We start from the raw sequence: 18,768 nt of genomic DNA on the forward strand, positions 1-18,768 counted from the left end.
GTATTCACATCAAAGCTTACACCACACGGGCTGGACATTAATTATACAAGAGGCGCCTAATTGGGGTAGCACAGGTTCGTTTCAGATTCACAGCTATCTGAATGCTTTTGCTATGCAGTCAGATATGACTTGAGGAAGAAAACAGATTAATTAAAATTAAATGTGCGCTGCACTGGTCACTTATTTAAGGTGCCCCTTAAACAATCAAACGTGATAATTTTACGAACATAACAATGTATACATGTACAGTATCTCTTATTCACCAATGTCCAATGCTCTTTTTCGAGTTCAATGGTGGAATTGTAAACATTGTTACAATTTTGACTTAATGCTTTCGTGACTACAGGAATTCATATTGTTTGGGTCTTTCGGTAAAGCCACGTAGATAGAAAAATAATAAAATGTAATAAAATAATATAATATTATTTGATTAATTTAGATAAATATTAAATAGAAAAATAAGGAAATAATGCTATAATTTTATTTCATTTATCATTTTTCTATCTACGTGGTTTTACCGAAAGACCCAAAGAACAATATTACATTTTCCTATTTTTCTCAGCCCCCCCCACCCCCTGTCACATCTGTGAAAAAAGAGCTTTTTAGACCATCGGATTCTTCCAGTATAAATAAATATTGCTTGTAAAGTCCCACCTCCGAGAATAAAATCGGTCGAACCCTCCGTGCCCTGTCTCTGCTCCAAAGAAGTGCCTGTTGTGTTTCACAAGGCAGCGTCAATGACGAACGTGGTGATTTTTGTTGTTTGTGTTGTCGACTTCAACATGGCCTGTCGCTGCACCGTGTCCAATCAATGGGTGTTTCTCCGACACGTTCATTGTGCCGGCGGTATCCTCCATCCGTTGAGGGCTCTCTATCAGGGCTCTCATGTGGACCCTCCCGTAATGTCAAACACAGCGCCTTGAGCCTCGGGGTCCGGGGGAGCCTTGTTTTAAAATGGGAATACGACGCATGCAGATCGGATGCTGGGCACCGCAATCCACTGCCAGTGACCCAGACCCCGGTGCCACCCCGCGCAGCGTGATGAGCAACTCCTCCCGCACGCACTGCGGGCTTCTCTGCGGGATCGCATAACAGCGACGGGGACAGGACCGGCTGTGGTTTAATTGTGCATACCATGTGCATTAATATCTTGACGGGGGGGCGAGTGTTACAAATAGTGATGGAGAGCGCACAGAAGCCAGCTGCTGATTTAAATAGGAAGCTAATGGAGGACAGGGATGACAGTCAGAAGGCTGGCTGGAGGGGGTGGGCATTGGCCGCAATTACGCACTGTACACCCAACAATGTCATGACCCCGCTTGGAAATGAGATATCATGAGCGCATGGTGGAGATACCATTTGCCATGTATCATCACACGTGTGCCACACGCGTGCGCCTGAGAAATGTGTCGGGATGTTCGCAAAGTCCGCTTCGAGAATGATTCAGGCAGCACGCGCTCGATCCGTAAAAGGCGCCTAATTTTGGGTGCTCTTGTTCCGTCACACTGCGTCCATTTGAATGGGGGTATCGAAACGAATTTAACACATGGAAAATCGAAATCCAGCAGCTGAGCTCCGGCCCTCTGTATTACCCGTGCTGGTGTCTCACAAGGCCGTGCGGTGGCCAGGAGCGAGGAAGAAGCAGCAGCAGCAGCAGCAGAACAGCGCCTTGAATGCAATTAGCATGGAAATGGGAGGCATTGCTGCAACCTCGATGCTAGACCGGGCACACAGGGGAAGGGGGTGGGGGGTTGTCTTGTCCGTGTGTGTTTTGACCAAAGCCCCATTGAGATTAAACAGCATCCGCCAAACTCTCTCGTATATGTGTACGTGTGGTACATTACTGTGGATTTGTGGACGCTTATTTCAGTCAGAACATTCAACGGTATTTCGTGTACCGATGGAAATATATATTTAATATACATTTGGGCAATTGACATAGCTTTTTAGGTTTTTTTGGGTTGATATATTAACAAAAATGTATAAATTTGTTAATGGAAATTATGTGTACAGTACCATAGACCTTACCACAATAAATTTTTATTTGTAATAAAAAACATACATGTGCAACATCTATAAATTCTGCATTTATCACGCCTATTTTAAATGTCTTTTAGTCATTAAAATACAGTAGAAGCTGTCGATAATGCAATTAAAATAACAAGTACTGTTATTAAGCAGCACGAGGTCAGAATTATACACTTGTGTGTGTGTGAGATTATAAATCAATTGGTATATAATGTATCCGTATTTAAGCTTTTCGTTAATACCGCATTTTGGCTGAGCCCAGTAAAGTGTCGTCAATGTGCTTCTACAAAACTTCGTGAGACATTCACCAGCAGTGCAAGCAAGGACCGTGAGCTGTTCACGTTGCTTTAAAACATCTTAATTTATCCCCATAAACAACACCATCACAACCAAGTAGCTATAATGCTGTGTTGCGTCATTACTACTCTATGTCTGGAATGCGTGCTTAGGAGGGCAGCTTCAACCCTTGACTAACAACTCATGCGTGACTCGATCACTGTGCAGCCTTTAGCCGTGAGAGGCAGCCAAAAACATACTCCTAATTCTATGTTTCTACAAGCCCGAGCCCAGCTACTTGTTTTTCTTTTCCTCCAGGATAAAGCGTCAACACACCCGTAAGCCTTCCCGCTGGACTGGCGGTCTTGTCGACTGACAGCGCGCTCCTTGGAAGCTTGCTGCTGCTGCAGCTGCAGTGTGCTTTCGTTTTCTGCAGCCTTATTAGTCTATAGCCAGCCACCTTGGAACCTCGTTAGAAGATGACAAAACCTGGCAAGGCGCAGTGTGTTGCATTTGTGCACGGCATGACGATTCGATCAACGAGTGGGCTATACTGGAGCTTGGGTGGATGGAATTGCATTGACGTGGGCTGGTATTTTTTGATTAGTGACTATGCCAGGATGGTAATCCAAAAATGTTTCGAGAGTGTTTGACTACGTATCACGTTACCGCGTGGGTATCTTCCCAAAGGGCTGCTGTTTTCCAAAAATCAAGGTCACATTCACATCCCTTCATTGGCTCACGTACAAGGGTAATGGGGCCTAAATCTTGTGCACTTAGTAACATTACCACACCGTGCTTTTTGACTTCATGTAAGGAAGTGCCAGCCAGCATTAACATGTCCCAGGGGGTGCGAGAGGAGGTGGGAGGGCAGGGCAGGAGGGAGGACAGAGTGATAGCCTGGCAGGGAAGCTTTGCGTGCTGCGTTTGTGGCAGGAGCCGACATAGTAGATGTGAAATTGCCCTGAACGCCTCCCCTCGGTTCCTACACTGTGGCGTCCTGGCCACGGTGCCTGTGCAGCACGCATGGTGGTTCTCGTGACCAATGCGTTTGTGCCTTAATAACGTGTGGAGTTCTCATGTGACTGACGATGACACGTGCTTAGCCTTGCAGGGATTTATGGCACGTCTCGCTCTCTCCGGAATCATCAACGGGTGCACTTTAGTATCTGGGGTGTTCATCGTTCCGATCCCACTGGACATGAAGCACAATGATTTACATATTGATCTTTTTTAGGGTTACCCTCACGTGAAAACAAAAATATTAAAATAGACTAACATCTGTGCATGATGTAATGCACTACAAGATGTAAAATCCATCCCTGCTGTGATTTAAAAAATAAATGTCAAAAAATGCATCCTCATCCTCAATTGAAGGCTGGATGGTGCTCGTCTCCTTTGGTACTCCTGGGCCGGAAGTAAAAATTCGATATTCCACTGACAGGGACCAAATGCAATCTAAAGTAAGCACATGCTTCAGGGTGCTCCTCCATAAACTCACAAGGGAGTGAACGGCAGCGTGCTGGCGTTTTGAACGTGGAATGTTGCTTAACGGTATCTCACTGCATGGAGCTGCTTACCAATACAAAAAGCAGCGTCCGTAGTGGCCCTCCAGGGGCCCACGCTGGCCGGGTGAGCAGTTCACATGTGGTGGAGGCCTACAGTGATCATCTCTTTGGTGTCGTAAAATAAAATATATAAATTTTGCATCGGTGGGAGATGAACTGTAACTGCCATTGTAGAAAGGTATAGCTCTGCATGCAGATCACAAACACATCAACAATTATCAGGTAAAATTTATGAAACATGTTTTTGTTTTATATCTCCACACTGAACACATCTGAGATCCAAGCCGAACTTGGCAGCCCAGCCCAGGCGCATGCTGGCCCTGCTTGCGTACGCACCCTGGGTTGACTGCACATCACAGGTTTAGCAGCAGAGCTCAAACGAAAAGCGGCGAAAAATGTTCATCGTACGGCGGTGGAACACAATTGTCCTCAGAGAACCGCTTCTCACGAGCATAACTTTTGCATTATTAAAAAATCCAACGTTTTTTTAAAGGCCATACACATTAGAACATCGAGACATATTGATGGAGCGTTCCAATAGCTTTAATAGATATGCTTCTGTATTTACAAATTAAATGCTGACACATTTAAAATTATATTTTACATTATTTATAATGTACTGGTAAAAAGACCTATGCATAAAATAAAACTGTAGATAAAAATGTACAATTTTACTAAACCAGTGTAAAATAATGACACGTGTTCTGTCAATATTCCGCAGAATTGGCGTGTGCACGTAAAATGCACATTGCTCGGCTGTCAATAACGTATGGCTTCAATGTGCAAAAAATAGATACATCAGCGAAAGCATGCATCAAAAGTAGGTCGCACCTATTGAAACATCGAAATGGAAATATACCATAACAAAATTCACCTTTTTTAATCTTTAATTTTTTTTAATAACCCACTGAGAACAGCTGTGACAGAGCACAAAAATCTCACTGCCTGATCATGACATGCCGATGACTGATGGAGTATACGAACCATTGCATTTTTATACAAAATAATAAACCAAAATATTTGCACAATAGCGTCGCTTGATGGTTGACACTTCGCAAGGAGGGGGGAGGGGGGGAAGCTTCCGATTTCCTGAAACTGAAAAAAAAAGGTTCCTATTGAGACAGCGGCAGAGGACGGGGTACGTGTGCAGAGAAACAGCACACCGACAAGCACGGCACTGAGCTGCACTTCACAGCCGTGCACATTCAAGCTTTTTTTGTTTTTCTCAATGCAGAACTGCTTAAGGTGAACTAACAGCTCAAGGCCTTTGCAACATGCAAAACTCACGGTACCTCTAAACACAACTACTGCATCTCACACGACGTGTGGGGCTGGGGAGTCAAAGGCAAAGCACTTTTCAGGAGCACTGCTGTGTGTGTTTGTGAATTCAGCTTTGTGGCTTCTCTCCCACGTTCCGTTCGTACGGCAGATAGTGAACCGGCAAGACTTCCGTAAATTGTCACATACCGATGCAGTAAAGACACTCAAACCGCTTCGAGGAACCGAAATGGAATTCCCATCACCCAGCCCAATTGGTGACAATAAATAAAAAATATACACGGAACTAAGAAGCTGGATTTGAAAGTGCAACTTAAATACGTTTATAACGTAAACACCAACACTTGATAACATAAAGTCAAGTTTAACCTGAAAACATAAAACCAAACAGGAACATTGCAGTGTACACAACATTACTTTAGCATGCTTGCGTTTGTTCGTGCTAAAGTTCTGATGAATGAACTACAATGTTGGTGACAATAAACGCATCGTGTATTTCTTTCCGCAGAAATGCATTTGATGATGTATGCATTCACTTTCCTTCATCAGAATGAATACAGGCTGAGGGGCTCCCCTCCCTCCATCTCGTGGACGTGTGTCCTTCCAGGGAGCACCACGGCACTGCTGGGTTGGGCCTCCTCTCCCGGCGGCAGTCTTGACGGGCTGTTTCACCACCACTAGTTCCTCCGTGTTGAGGCGGGATGTCTGTCATGGGGTCTGCTCGACCCGTGCCCCGACAGGTCTGTTTGGCATTTGTTCTGCGGTGTGTCTATGATGCACGAAGTACACGTTAAACCTTCAGTTCACGAGCGTAGGATCCCGACGGTGTAAACCTTCACTAGCTGCTTGGGTGACCGATTAAGTTCACTATACTATCGATTCACGAATGTCCTTCCCTTCGATGTCCCTCTCCTTGGGGTCCTCATCGTTGTATCCACCGTGCTTGTTTGTGTTATCCATTATTTCCAAGCTTTCAAATGAAGGCGGGGGAGTAATGGTGGAGGAGTCACCGTTCTCGCAGTCGGTGGAGAAGTTGGCGTGCATGTTCCTTGCGATGAGCCCGTCCTTCTCGGGCGCTTCCTCCTCCAGGATGTTTCCGTCGCTCTTTCGGTGCCGGTAGATGTAGGAAGCCTGCTTGAGGGACCGGTGCAAGATGTGGCGCCTGTATGCGCGCTGTATCACGCGCACAGCCACCTCCTCCTGCTTGCGCCGCAGTGTGGTGGTGATGGGCTCGTACGAAGTCTTGGAGGGGTTGGCCGCCATGAAGCGGTCCTCCATCTGGGTCTTGAGCGCATCCATGCCGGCGCCCTCACCCAGCACACGTTTCGTGAACGCGAACAAGATGTCCAGGCAGTGGATCCTATCGTTAATCACCATGGGCAGATCCATCGCAATCAGCTTGATCTTGTTTGGTTTGGGAACTCTGAGCGGCTCCTCTAAGGCATCGGCAAAGTCTGGCAACCTCTCCCAGGCGATGAACTGGGTGGCATCTGGGTCGAACTTCTCCCAGATTTCATAGAACATCTCGAAGTCATCTTCGCTCAATGGCTCTGAACTCTCCTCCGTGGCAACGCTGAAGTTCTCGAGGATGATGGCGATGTACATGTTGACCACAACCAGGAAAGAGATGATGATGTAGCTGACGAAAAATATAATCCCGACCATGGGGTTCCCACAGTCGCCCTTAACCAGGCTGCCTGGGTGCTCAATTTCAGGGTCACAGTCCGGGACACCGCTGTTCAGGATCGGGGCGAGGAGACCATCCCAGCCAGCTGAAGTGGTGATTTGAAATAGGCAGATCATGCTGTTGCCAAATGTCTCAAAGTTAAACATGTCGTCAATGCCGGACTCCTTTTTCACATAGGCGAAGTTGGACATGCCGAAGATAGAGTAGATGAACATGACGAGAAATAGCAAGAGGCCAATGTTGAAGAGGGCGGGGAGGGACATCATGAGGGCAAAGAGCAGCGTACGGATTCCCTTGGCACCTCGGATGAGACGTAGGATTCGTCCAATCCGGGCTAAGCGGATAACTCGGAAAAGTGTTGGCGACACAAAATATTTCTGGATCATATCTGCCAGCATGATGCCTGCATTGCACGCACAACACAAAGATCACGTGTGTTCATAAAAGTCACCGGTTTAATATTAATGCTAGGCATTGCATTTACATAATTACGAGGCAGATAGACAGCTGAGTGGTCAGCATTTAAAGTGGATACGAAAGCCCCCATGGTATAATTCGCAACAGTGGGCTATAATGTGTGCTGGTGAAATTTTTCTGCAATTAAAATAAAGAAAATAATAAGTACAGTGAAATTATTCATTTTATGATCACCTAAATCGCAATATGAATGGGCTCTCTCAAATTCCTAAATGAAAGCAGTGAGTTGAAACTGCATTACACGAATACAATTTGGATTTGAAATCGAATCTAATTTATATTTATAGAGCACCTTCACTCAGGGCGCTCGACATAGCTTGCAAAACGATGACAGACTGGGAGGAATGGGATGATGTAGTTGACATGGGCGTACAAGGATTGAGGAATGAGTGACGGCGATTTCGGGTACTCAGGGATCGCGAAAAGGATGAGGAGGGACAGGAAGGAGTGGAGTAGCAAGGGGACAGATGAGGAAGAGAATGGGCAATAGAGGTGAGCTTTAAGTGAGGAATGGAAGGAGGTTAAAGAGGGGGACTGCTTACTGTTAAAAGGGAACTTTATTCCAGTGGAGGGGTGAAAGGAGGGAGAATGACCGAAACGGGATTTGGCACGAGGAGGAGGGACAGAGAGAGAGAGAGAGATAGGGAGAAGATTGGAAACGGAGAGGATGAGAGGGGCACATGGAAGGAGATTAGAGAGGCACAATAAGGTGGGGTTAAGGCCGTGAAGAGATTTAAAGATGAGCGTCAGGTAAAGACAGCGGTAGTAAATGTGAAGCAAGTGAAGGTGAAGGACGAAAGGCGAAGCGTGAGAATTAAAGGTGACATCGAAAGTAACTCGTACAGAAGCATTTTTAATTTGTTGGAGGGGACTGAGAGCAGAGGTAGGGAGACCAAGAAGAGGAGAATTACAGTAGTGCAGGTGGGTAAAGATCAGGGAATGAACCAGGAGATTAGTGGCAGACATTGAACTGAGAGGGCAGATTTTCCTGATGTTGAACAGATGGAAGCAGCAGCTGCAAGTAGTAGGAGTGGAGATGTGGGTGGAAAACGTGAGGGAAGGGTCAAAGGTGACATCAAGGTTGAGGGTAGAGGAAACAGGAGTGGGGGAGAGAGAGAGGAGGGAAAGAGATGGTTGGGATAAAATGATTGATGTTTCGGAGAGATTGAGAGAGAGAGGGAGTGAAGCGCCATCCAGGATTTGATGGCCATCAGACAGGAGGAGAGGACAAGTCACGGGAGTAAATTAAGGGAAGGAGAAGGATATCTGGGTATGGTCTGCAAAGAAATGACGAGGGAAGAAAAGAAAATTCACTGGTCAACACACTTTTCTGGCATAAGGTATTCCAACGGTTTTAAGGTAATTTTGGGGTGCTGATTCCAAATCTGGCATCAGGTTTTTGAGATATCACATCAGGTTTTTGAGATATCAAATATTGCATTTTCAATAAAAACTTCAGAAGAAAAATATTAAATAAATGTGGATATCTACATAAAAGGATATTATAACATACTATCCTAAAAATACAGCACCATATTTTAACACTAAAGCAGTCACTGACTCGCAACAACTTGCAATCATAACTGACAGAGTTAATTTCGGGTAAAATCAATGAAAATGGGGTATGCCGATAGCATAAAATGAGATGTGATAGAGCAAATCTGAGATCAGATTTGGAATCAGCACCCTGCAATTAGTCTAAAACAGCTGCAAAAGTGCAGGCCAGAAATTATTTTGTTTTTTTTGTTGACCAGTGAAATAGATTCAAGGGGTGAAATATAAAGAGAGAATAGAAAGAAGGGTGATGCACACCAGGGAAAGGGGTGGTGGAAATGAGCAAGTTTTTCGCAGTGATAACGAAAGGCTGAGGAGGTCTTGAGGCCTACACGTAAAGAAGGTGAGGGAATCCGCAGTGCAATCATAAATGAAAACAACACAAATGGTACAACCACTGATGATACATTCACACTGCTCCTGCGATGCATGTTCTTTAATGCTGGTGAGCCATGATATGTAGTAGGTATGTAATGATTCCCCATCCCTAGCGATTTGGTGATTTGTCACAATTTGGGATCAAACTTTTAATAGAATATTCGTTCTTTGTGTAGTTTTTTTGGCCGCCTCGTTTGCATTGTTGCTGTTTTCTGCCTCGTACCATTTCAGTTGCTCTCTTGGCCTAAATGTAACGTTGTCATTTGCATTAATCATAAATGAGCAAACTTCACGCACGCTATTCAACAACTGCATTCTGTTATTACATGTAGGGCATTCAATTAATCGTTTCCGGGTAACTGGTAAGACTGGAGTAGGGCACTTGACTCGTAGCCACTTCTTTAGAACTGCTCTTTGTGCTTAGTTTGTTGTCCTTCCTCCGTTCCTCCGATTAGCCCAGTTGGCTACATAAGGTGCAAAAGAAGTTCAACATACATACACTGCCATAACAAGAGGCATATACTGGATGTGGTGTGCCAGGTGTGGAAATATTTGAGGGCCTTGCCCAAATGTAACGACAGCGGTCGCAGCAAAAGCGAGTGCAGCGTGGGATAATTTTGCAGCCTGAGCGCGCCCGTACGCACGCACACGCACACAACTACATACCGACTATGGAGAGGATGACAACCACAAAGTCGAAGATGTTCCATCCGATAGTGAAGTAGTACTGCCGAAGAGCGAGCATCTTGAGCACGCACTCCCCTGTGAAGACGACGATGAAGACGAGGTTGACACTGAAGAGGATATTCTCCATCTCGATGCTCTGGTTGTCGGTTTCCACCATCATGGTCACCATGTTCAGGCAGATGAGGATCATGATGAGGATGTCAAATACTTGCTTCGTCACAAAGTCGAAGACCATTCCCTGGAGTTTGTTCTGCACAATGAAACATAGGAGTGCTTATCACAAAAGAGAGTATGGATTGTCATCATCATCATCAGCCGTTGTCGATAACTGTTGAATGAAGGCCTCGTAATGTTGTCACCACTCCCCAGTCATACGATGCCACAGTCCACATGAGCTGATTCATGGTTCCATTACCACCGAGCACGTCCTCTTGGCAACATTTTATACTTGAGCTGCCATGTCATCCTTGCATCTTTGGCCACTGGCCATCAGCCCTTCTAACGATGTGTCCTGCCCAAGGCCACGTATTTTCCCGAGCAGTCAATAGGGTGTCTAACTTACATATGTTTTCTGATCAATGTGTTCTTCGTTTTGTCGCTCAGTGTAATTGCAAGCATGCATCTCTCCATGCTTCTTGGTGGGCATTTTTAGCTGTTCCATGTTTTTATGGCAATTTTCTATGTTTCTGTTCCATATGGTATAGCATGTAATATAGACCGATTTAAAACGTTTCTTCTTAAGGCATAGTGGTATGATAGATTTCATTTTTAAGTTCACTTTTCCAAAAGCACTCCAACCTGTTCTCACTTGTCTCTCTTTATATCATAATTTTGATTGTGTTGCACATCCAGCGTATCGTTTAAAGTGAGAAAAGTTGCCGTGAGATATATATATTGATTTAATCCAATTATTTAAACATTACATTTATCAGATTTATACGTGAAAAAAATGCAACAGATTACATACTATGAAAAAATAAGAATAGATTTTACCCTTTCTGGCAATAGAACAGGTGTTAAGATGTTCAAACACCAAATATAAACATTTTGCAAGGAATCAAGTCTGTATTAACCACACATACTTGTGGTGAACATGCAAACAAAGATGCTCTGATAATTATCATGCTCTGATAATTGATTCCTTGGCGTGAACATTCAAGCTTATTGTATTCATGTTAAATAGTGGCAGCCAAAGTGGGGCATGGCCTATTAACTGGGTCCCACCTCAGAATCCAGAAAGCCCACCGGGTGAATATTTGCCATTTCAATTCTCTCATAGACATTGACATGGTGGCCATGAACACTGCTTGTGGTGTAATATACTGAGACTCGTCGAGAACAAATTCCACAAATTAGCTGCTTAAAAAGGCACACGGGGGGGTGGGGGGGGGGTAAGGGAGACCATGGAGTGTTGCGATGTTCCGGTGTTCTCACCCCAGGTCTCGGAATGGGCTTCTGTGGTTTTTTCGAGCCCAGCTTCTTCATGGCATTGTGGAACTTCTTCTGCTCTTCTGTCATGAAGATGTCCTCCCCTCCAAAGTAAAGTGGCAAATACAAAACTGGTTACAACCTCGCTCTCTGCTTCTCATCCTGTTGTGCAGCCCAAAATACCACCAATGAATAATCTAAACAGTCATGTAAAAGAAAACGCAGTACAACAATAAGGATAAATCAATGCACCTGTATAGATTTTTGAGTATTTTTCCTTTCACATGCATGGATTTCCTTAGGGTACTCCAGTTCCGTCACACTTTCCATCAGACTTTAATATAATTATCTACACGACCCAATAAGTCCGAGGGCCATGTTAGATGTGGGTACTACCTAAGATACCACAACTTTAGAAGTACCTATTATTGATATGGCTTATACGTGAGTAATTTAATAACCCACCCATTTCAAACCATTATCAGATAATTCACTGTTACTTGCCACAGTTAGAAATGCGATCTCTTGTGGAATCCACAAGTGAAAAATCTGGTCTGGGCTCATGGACTAAATGCTGATTTTTGTTGCAAATGAGTCTTACGAATGAATCACGCAACTACTCAAGAATACACTGTGAAGATTAAAAAATTTACCTTGATTTATAAAAATCACAGTAATGTGAAAGAAAAAATCGTAGACAGGAAGGATGATTTAAAATCTCAAATACTGCACAACAAAGTATGAGACGATTAATTTTATGTTGAACTCATCACATTCCAACAACCACATTTCAAAATCCACTTTTTGTGTTTACAACTATGACATTGCATTTGCTAAATTAAAGGTTCATTATATGATGGGGCATATAATACTCATACATTTTCTCATACGATGTATGGCAACCATGAGAAGCCAACCGATTAACACGTTTAGCTATGTACGGTGCGAAAGAAGTTGAACAGATATTCATACAAATGCGTCACATTTAAACCAAGCAACTTATCCTGAGATTTATTTCAATTTCAGTCCATTTCCTAATTAGTGGAATGCACACATGACACTTCGGTTATATTTTTACTTAAACAAACGTATCTGTCTCTCTGTGATGGACACAGGCAACGTGTACCGATGATAAAGCAACGTGGTGAGCAACTCTCGCTACGCGGCACTGCGTGGCACTTATCTTTTTCTTTTGCTGGTTGAAGTTGTCGATGATGACACCGATGAAGAGATTGAGAGTGAAAAATGAGCCGAAGATAATAAAGATGACGAAGTAGAGGTACATGTAAAGGTTGATCTCGTAGGACGGCTGATCCTTTACCTGTTCATCATAGAGATACACAACGGCACATTACAAACAGTGGTGATGTTAACCACATTGCACATTGCGCCAGGCACTCATTGTTTGACCGACACCTCAGGGTCGGTACTAAAACTGGGATCCTGGACCCAGGATCCCTGATTTTAGAACCCAAGGCCCCAGGACTCAAAAACTGGTACCCCATGACCCCTAGACCTTTTGGGGCACTCATCAGAGAGATTTTCCATGGTGAATACTCTGACGGATGCTCTGTTGCACACTCCAATTTACTACCCCATGTTTGGCACGAGTCCTCCACCACCTCTATTAGCATTGGAACTTCCTTATTCATGTTTAAACATTTTTGAAAAAGGTACCTGTATTGTCTTTGCACCCTTTGAGATGTGATTTGCTTGTTTAACTGCAGTATGAAATGTGAAATGATTATGAATATGCTCAACTGGTTTTTTTTTCTCACAAATAAGGCTCATGTCAGGTTGAGATACCAAATGCCACTTGTGTTGTCTACCACCGGGTATTGAATGTGGGCCATCCACACTGTGATGCAGTGTGTGCGAGCCTTCAAGCCACGAATGGCAGTTGCACAATACAGTCATATCTTTAATCGCATGGTACCAATGTACTGACTCTATCAATTATAATTTACAGCCCTTTGTGGGTTCACTGCTTGATGAAGGCCTCTTCACACTGCTTTGGGGGTTATTTGACCATACTTCATCATGCCGGACAGTGCAGGTTTGGTGAAGGGGGGTGGCTTGGAGGCAAGGACTGGGTTCAGATGTCACTCGCCTCCAAAGTTAGCCATGGCCAGGAATAATATTCAGGTTAGCGGGTTCATACGGTGGTGTGCGAACCACTGTGCCACCACTCCAAGGTGAATAATTATGCTTGTTCTTTACATTTGTTGCCTTTGATCATTTGTATCCCTCTGCTTGTGCTAAACCCACACATACTTATCATACTAAATGCATCTTTACGTTATCATGCCATGATTACATTTTCTTATATAAGAGCAGCAGCTGAGTAATGAGGTACAACTATGACATTAACCCTTGTCAAGCAAAATATCGCTTTGTCTAAGTCACTGCCCGTGCTGCAATACGAGCAAGATGACTCGCTGAAGCTCGTGTATTTCACAACAGATCTCCAGAGACGTAACAACGGAGCGCACGCCATCACTCGCATCGCGTCGTCACTCGCATCACTCATATGACGTCATCACTCACATGACGTCATCACTCACACACGTCATCACTCGCACGTCATCACTCACATCGCGTCATCACTCACATCGCGCCATCACTCACATCACGTCATCACTCACATCACGCCATCACTCGCATCGCGTCATCACGTCATCACTCGCATCACGTCAACACGTCATCACTCGCATCACGCCATCACATCGCGTCATCACTCGCATCGCGTCATCAAATCTCGTCATCACTAACAACACGTCATCACTCACGTCACGGGAATCCACTGCTGCGTACATGATATCCATCCAGCCCTTAAATGTGGCCTGTGGGGGAAAAAACACAAATGTTGCATTAAACATGACGCGCGTCGCATTTATAAAGTGGGAGTACCCCCCCCCCGCCACCCATTAGGCTCGCCCATGAGACGTCAGGAAATGGAACACGAACTACGTTTTAAAAGTGTATTGTGCGGAGGTGAGCTTATTGTTCTGAGAGCATTGATCGGCGATCGGTAAGTCCCTCAACTGGCGCCAAATTATGCGATTCTAAATCTGATTAATGTTGACTAGATGACAAATATCCTGTTTGGGTGCCGAGGCCCCCAGTGAGCATTCCCAATGGCTTATTCGAGCTTACAGGTTACCGAGGACAACATTTGAGGTCGTCAATAACATTCGCTGGGCACATTGTGAGCATTCTCCATCAAGACGAACCTTCTTCTTCGTGGTTCTTTAAGCCGGTTATGACGCATACAGCAACGGTGATTTATGATTGGCTTCTGCTGGTTCCTCTTATTTTGGATGATGCCATCTCAAAGTCAATTGAAGGAAATTTCATCGCGTGTCACTTCACCAAACGTGACCTCAACTGCACCATGATCTTAATGTGTTGTTTTTTTTATTTCACTTGGCCGTGTCTCATGAGGTCAGTCAGGGATCCCATGTAAGCCCTGCCATGTGCGTCGTACAGTGAAGAGTTTAGGAGCGAGGGTGCTCACCACAGACTACTCTCACTTTGGTGTGACACGTAGCAGGCTTTCGCGACCAATATTCATAATCAACGTTTTTGGGTTTAGATCGCGTGATTTAAAAATGTGTCGTAACCCTCCACCACCCGACACGGCCAATCAGTAAAAAAGTGTCACGTTGACAAAAGACAAATAGGTCACTGCTTTAGCCCACCGGTGTGTTGAAGCGTGAAACCACAACATTTACAATTTTTGAGTACGACGTTTCGCTGGTAATTGCATCCAGCATCATCGGGCAATTCGCCATTCGGGCAATTAAGGCGAAACGTCGTACTCAAAAATTGTAAATGTTGTGGTTTCACGCTTCAACACACCGGTGGGCTAAAGTAGTGAACTATTTGTCTTTTGTCAACGTGACACTTTTTTACTGATTGGCCGTGTCAGGTGGTGGAGGGTTGCGACACATTTATAAATAACGCGATCTAAACCCAAAAACGTTGATTATGAATACTCTCACTTTGCTCGCATATCACAGCTCTCAGCATGCCTTTACGTGTCGTACGTTTAATTTTTTCAGGGTCCACGGGGTCACTGATATAGTGACCGATTTATAATTTTTGCAAAATCTCGCGAGTTAAAATCCAGGCAAGCGGTTAACTAAAGTCATCATTCATTTAGTATCAATAAAATAACTATCTAGTTGTGTGATGTAAACTGTGCTCATCTTATAGAGAGACTGACCCTCACCATAGGAAAGTGGAATTTCTGCAACTGACTCTGGGCCACTGATCGAGATGAGTGCCTGCCCCACTGCTCATTTGAGCAGGGAGACGTTTTGACTTTTCCTGCTACGTGGCTTGGCACGGAACTCACGAAATCAGTTTTTCGAGGGAGAAGCGAAAACAGAATAAACAGCAGACAGAAAAACACTGCACAACCCATCGACAGCCACGTCACGGGCACTTACGACTTGCAGCAGGGAGAGATAACCGATGCCAACGTTGTCGAAATTGACCTTAACGTTCTTCCACAGCGTCTCGTTGGTGGTGTCATTGAGCGCGATGCACATGCTGTAGTTGTCAACGATGGAGATGGGCAAGCGCTGGCCGTCCGTCTTGTTGAGGCAGTAGTAGTACTTCCCCGAGAACAGGTTGACGCCCATGATGCTGAAGATGAGCCAAAAGATGAGGCACACGAGCAGCACGTTCATGATGGAGGGGATGGCGCCCACGAGCGCGTTCACCACCACCTGCCGTGGGCAGGGGAGAGGTCACGTTGGTGGAGGCCGTGCGGGTGGGACTCGCGCCGGCCACGCTAAGCCTCTACGGCAGCCCGTAACCTTTTAGCGACCACCGCCACTTTAGTCCTACGAGCGAATGGTGTGCGTCTACCAATCTAGGGTCTGACCAGCAACGGAAAAGAGCAAATAGTGAACCTATTACAGGCAGCGTAGGAAACGTCAATAAAATAGATGTAACGTAGAAATAGGACGCGACAGTCCAAGCGATGGAAACAAAAAGTATAAGTTGGGTTTTAAACATTTATGGATATATGTGTTTGGGTGTATCTATCAAAAATAGGATTGAATATTATTGTTGTAACTTTCTGAGATAACTCATTGGATTCTCCAAGATAAATAACGATTCTGATATCTGTTGGTTTGAAGTAAAATAAAAAGCTAATTTAAATATCTCCCACTTGGATGTAATTTCCCCCCCCCCCCCCGTCACCCACGAATTACTCTCTCAGCAAATTTGTTTCCCAGTAAAGACTTGATGGTTTAAATATCTGGTTAACTTTTCCTAACGTACTGAGTAGACTTATTCATCATTATGCGTGTAGTCCTACGCTGATGGCAAAATACTCTGGCAGCTCGGTGACTACTTGGGAGTAAAATGTGAGTAAAATAAAACATTGCTGCGACTACGTTTTGCTTTTAAGAACAAATTGTTTAACATTGCGCACCGTGCTCACGTGAAACAGCGCACACGCAGTTTCCGGAGAGAAAAAGCCGTCACGAAATGCAGGACGTGACATTTCAAGGCATGCAAGGAAAACAGATTTGGATAAACATTTTGCCAATGGACAAAACATTCCCAGCGAAATGCAGTCGTACAAGTCAGTTGTTCCTTCGCGGACTTTCACTTAAATGGCTCAACCGCAGTGGGATGGACGAGTGCGGTGATAAACAAAAGTCCAAATAAAAGAAGGCACATCCCTCATCCAAGTACACATTCACTCGCGGTGTGGAGCAGGCAACAGATCCGTCGTTTTGTAGCATCACCAGCCACGGCACTCGCACGCACCGCACAAACGCTAACAACGCGCACGTAACCTACGAGTGATATGGCATGCGGTTTCCATTCTTTTGAAATATTCTATTTGGAACAGTTCATTGTCATGCCTTTAACCCTCTCGTGCATGAATTGTTACATGCAAAAGCAATTTATTTGGGGAGTTTTATGCAAGTATATTAGTTCGATGTCAACTTCACCGCCCCCCCCCCCCCCATAAAAGTCGGTCATTATGCATGAGAGGGTTAAAGGATTACAATTATAGAGCTGTGGATTATATGATGCATTTGATTCGTAATCGGATTTAGCGTCTAATGAGCCATTTGCTTGTTAATTTGCCTGCAGCGCATTTACCAATTCGTCTTTAATCACAATTGTATCGGAACATATCGGGCGAAATGAATGTTCAAAGCGACCAGGTAAAACCCGATGGCCGAACCAACAACGTAGCTTTCCCTCCTCATCCTCATCCACTGTTATTGGGAAGAGCCAAATTGGCGCACCACATGCGGAGAGCGTCCGTGTAGGCGGTGGGACAGAGGCACGGCGATAACGACCGCCCTTGAGGGAGCTGCATACGAGAGAGTGCGACCATCATTCTATAAGCGTCACCCCCCCCCCAACACGCATGCCTTAAACGAATTGAATTCATTGATTTTTGACCTCCGTCCTTTTACTGTGGGGGGGGGGGGGGGGGCTGCACGTTGGCAACGGCGCTGAGGGTCGACGCCGCACGCGAGAGTTGTCTCTGATACCCCCTCCCCACGCCGCCACCACCGTCACGTTTCCATGCAACGGGAAACCATTTTAGGTCATGTCCGCAACGGAGCCATTAAGCGAAGCTGCCGTTGAGATGTTAAGTCTGAAGGCACTGCGGTGGCATATTAGCACGTGCTAACGAGTAGAGGATGATTAGCAGCAGGGAGCTAATTTCAAGGCGATTTCACCGCGCGCGGACCAGCCCCTTGCCGGCGGCACACGTGTATCGATGCGTGAGGAATGTCACGTATCGATACGCGATTGTGTCACGCGATTGTGTTTGACTCAGCCAAAGTATCATGCAGCAGTAAATATTTCAAATGCCAGGGATATGGAGACCGAGGAAGGCATGCCAGCAACACCAAAACAACACCATGCTTATGAAATTCCCTCCGACCTGAAACTGCACCCATTCATATCAATTTCGAGTGGCTTTGTTTGGTTGGCATTAAACTTTGTATCAAAACATGAATTATAAAATAATTTAAAAATAAAATGCGCCATTGTCCCATGCTGAGAAATGAGCATCTCAATTTGGGGAGAACACAAAAGATTGGAAGTTTTGGTTATCTTTACCTGAACCCAAATGCACACTTCAAGTCCCATGCAAGGTCGAAGATATGTTTCATTCTAAAAAGCTCCGAGCCACCCCCAACACACTGCACGCATCTAGGCACCCATGGTCTGTTCCACCCGAACCTCGCAACTAACTTCAGATACCAATCCCACCCTCCAGAACCAACCAATAAATAATGCGTTCACGCGGCGATGTTACGCCGCCAAAGGTGGTCTGTCATTTGGTTTCTGGAGAGTGAGATCAGAGGTAGTAGTCTTGAGTGTTGGGTTGGGGTGGAACAGCAGGGACGC

The 18,768-nt window shown here is 44.9% G+C and overlaps 1 protein-coding gene across 3 annotated transcripts in view; it reads right to left on the minus strand.

Moving 5' to 3' along the window:
* Window positions 1-4,095: 4,095 nt before the first annotated feature.
* The window catches only part of LOC144942924 (sodium channel protein type 2 subunit alpha-like), a 100,612-nt gene continuing 85,939 nt past the window's right edge, over window positions 4,096-18,768 (minus strand). For all 3 annotated transcript variants that reach the window (XM_078869965.1, XM_078869972.1, XM_078869955.1), the window contains exons 24-29: window positions 15,816-16,097; window positions 14,151-14,204; window positions 12,545-12,682; window positions 11,368-11,472; window positions 9,913-10,183; window positions 4,096-7,240 (exon numbers count right to left, since the gene is read on the minus strand). In XM_078869965.1, the coding sequence (XP_078726091.1) occupies window positions 6,018-7,240; window positions 9,913-10,183; window positions 11,368-11,472; window positions 12,545-12,682; window positions 14,151-14,204; window positions 15,816-16,097 (2,073 nt within the window). In that variant the 3' untranslated portion in view covers window positions 4,096-6,017. The remainder of the gene's footprint in view (window positions 7,241-9,912; window positions 10,184-11,367; window positions 11,473-12,544; window positions 12,683-14,150; window positions 14,205-15,815; window positions 16,098-18,768) is intronic.

The sequence above is a fragment of the Lampetra fluviatilis genome, chromosome 2 (genome assembly GCF_964198595.1).
Source record: "Lampetra fluviatilis chromosome 2, kcLamFluv1.1, whole genome shotgun sequence".
Classification (NCBI taxonomy): domain Eukaryota; kingdom Metazoa; phylum Chordata; class Hyperoartia; order Petromyzontiformes; family Petromyzontidae; genus Lampetra; species Lampetra fluviatilis.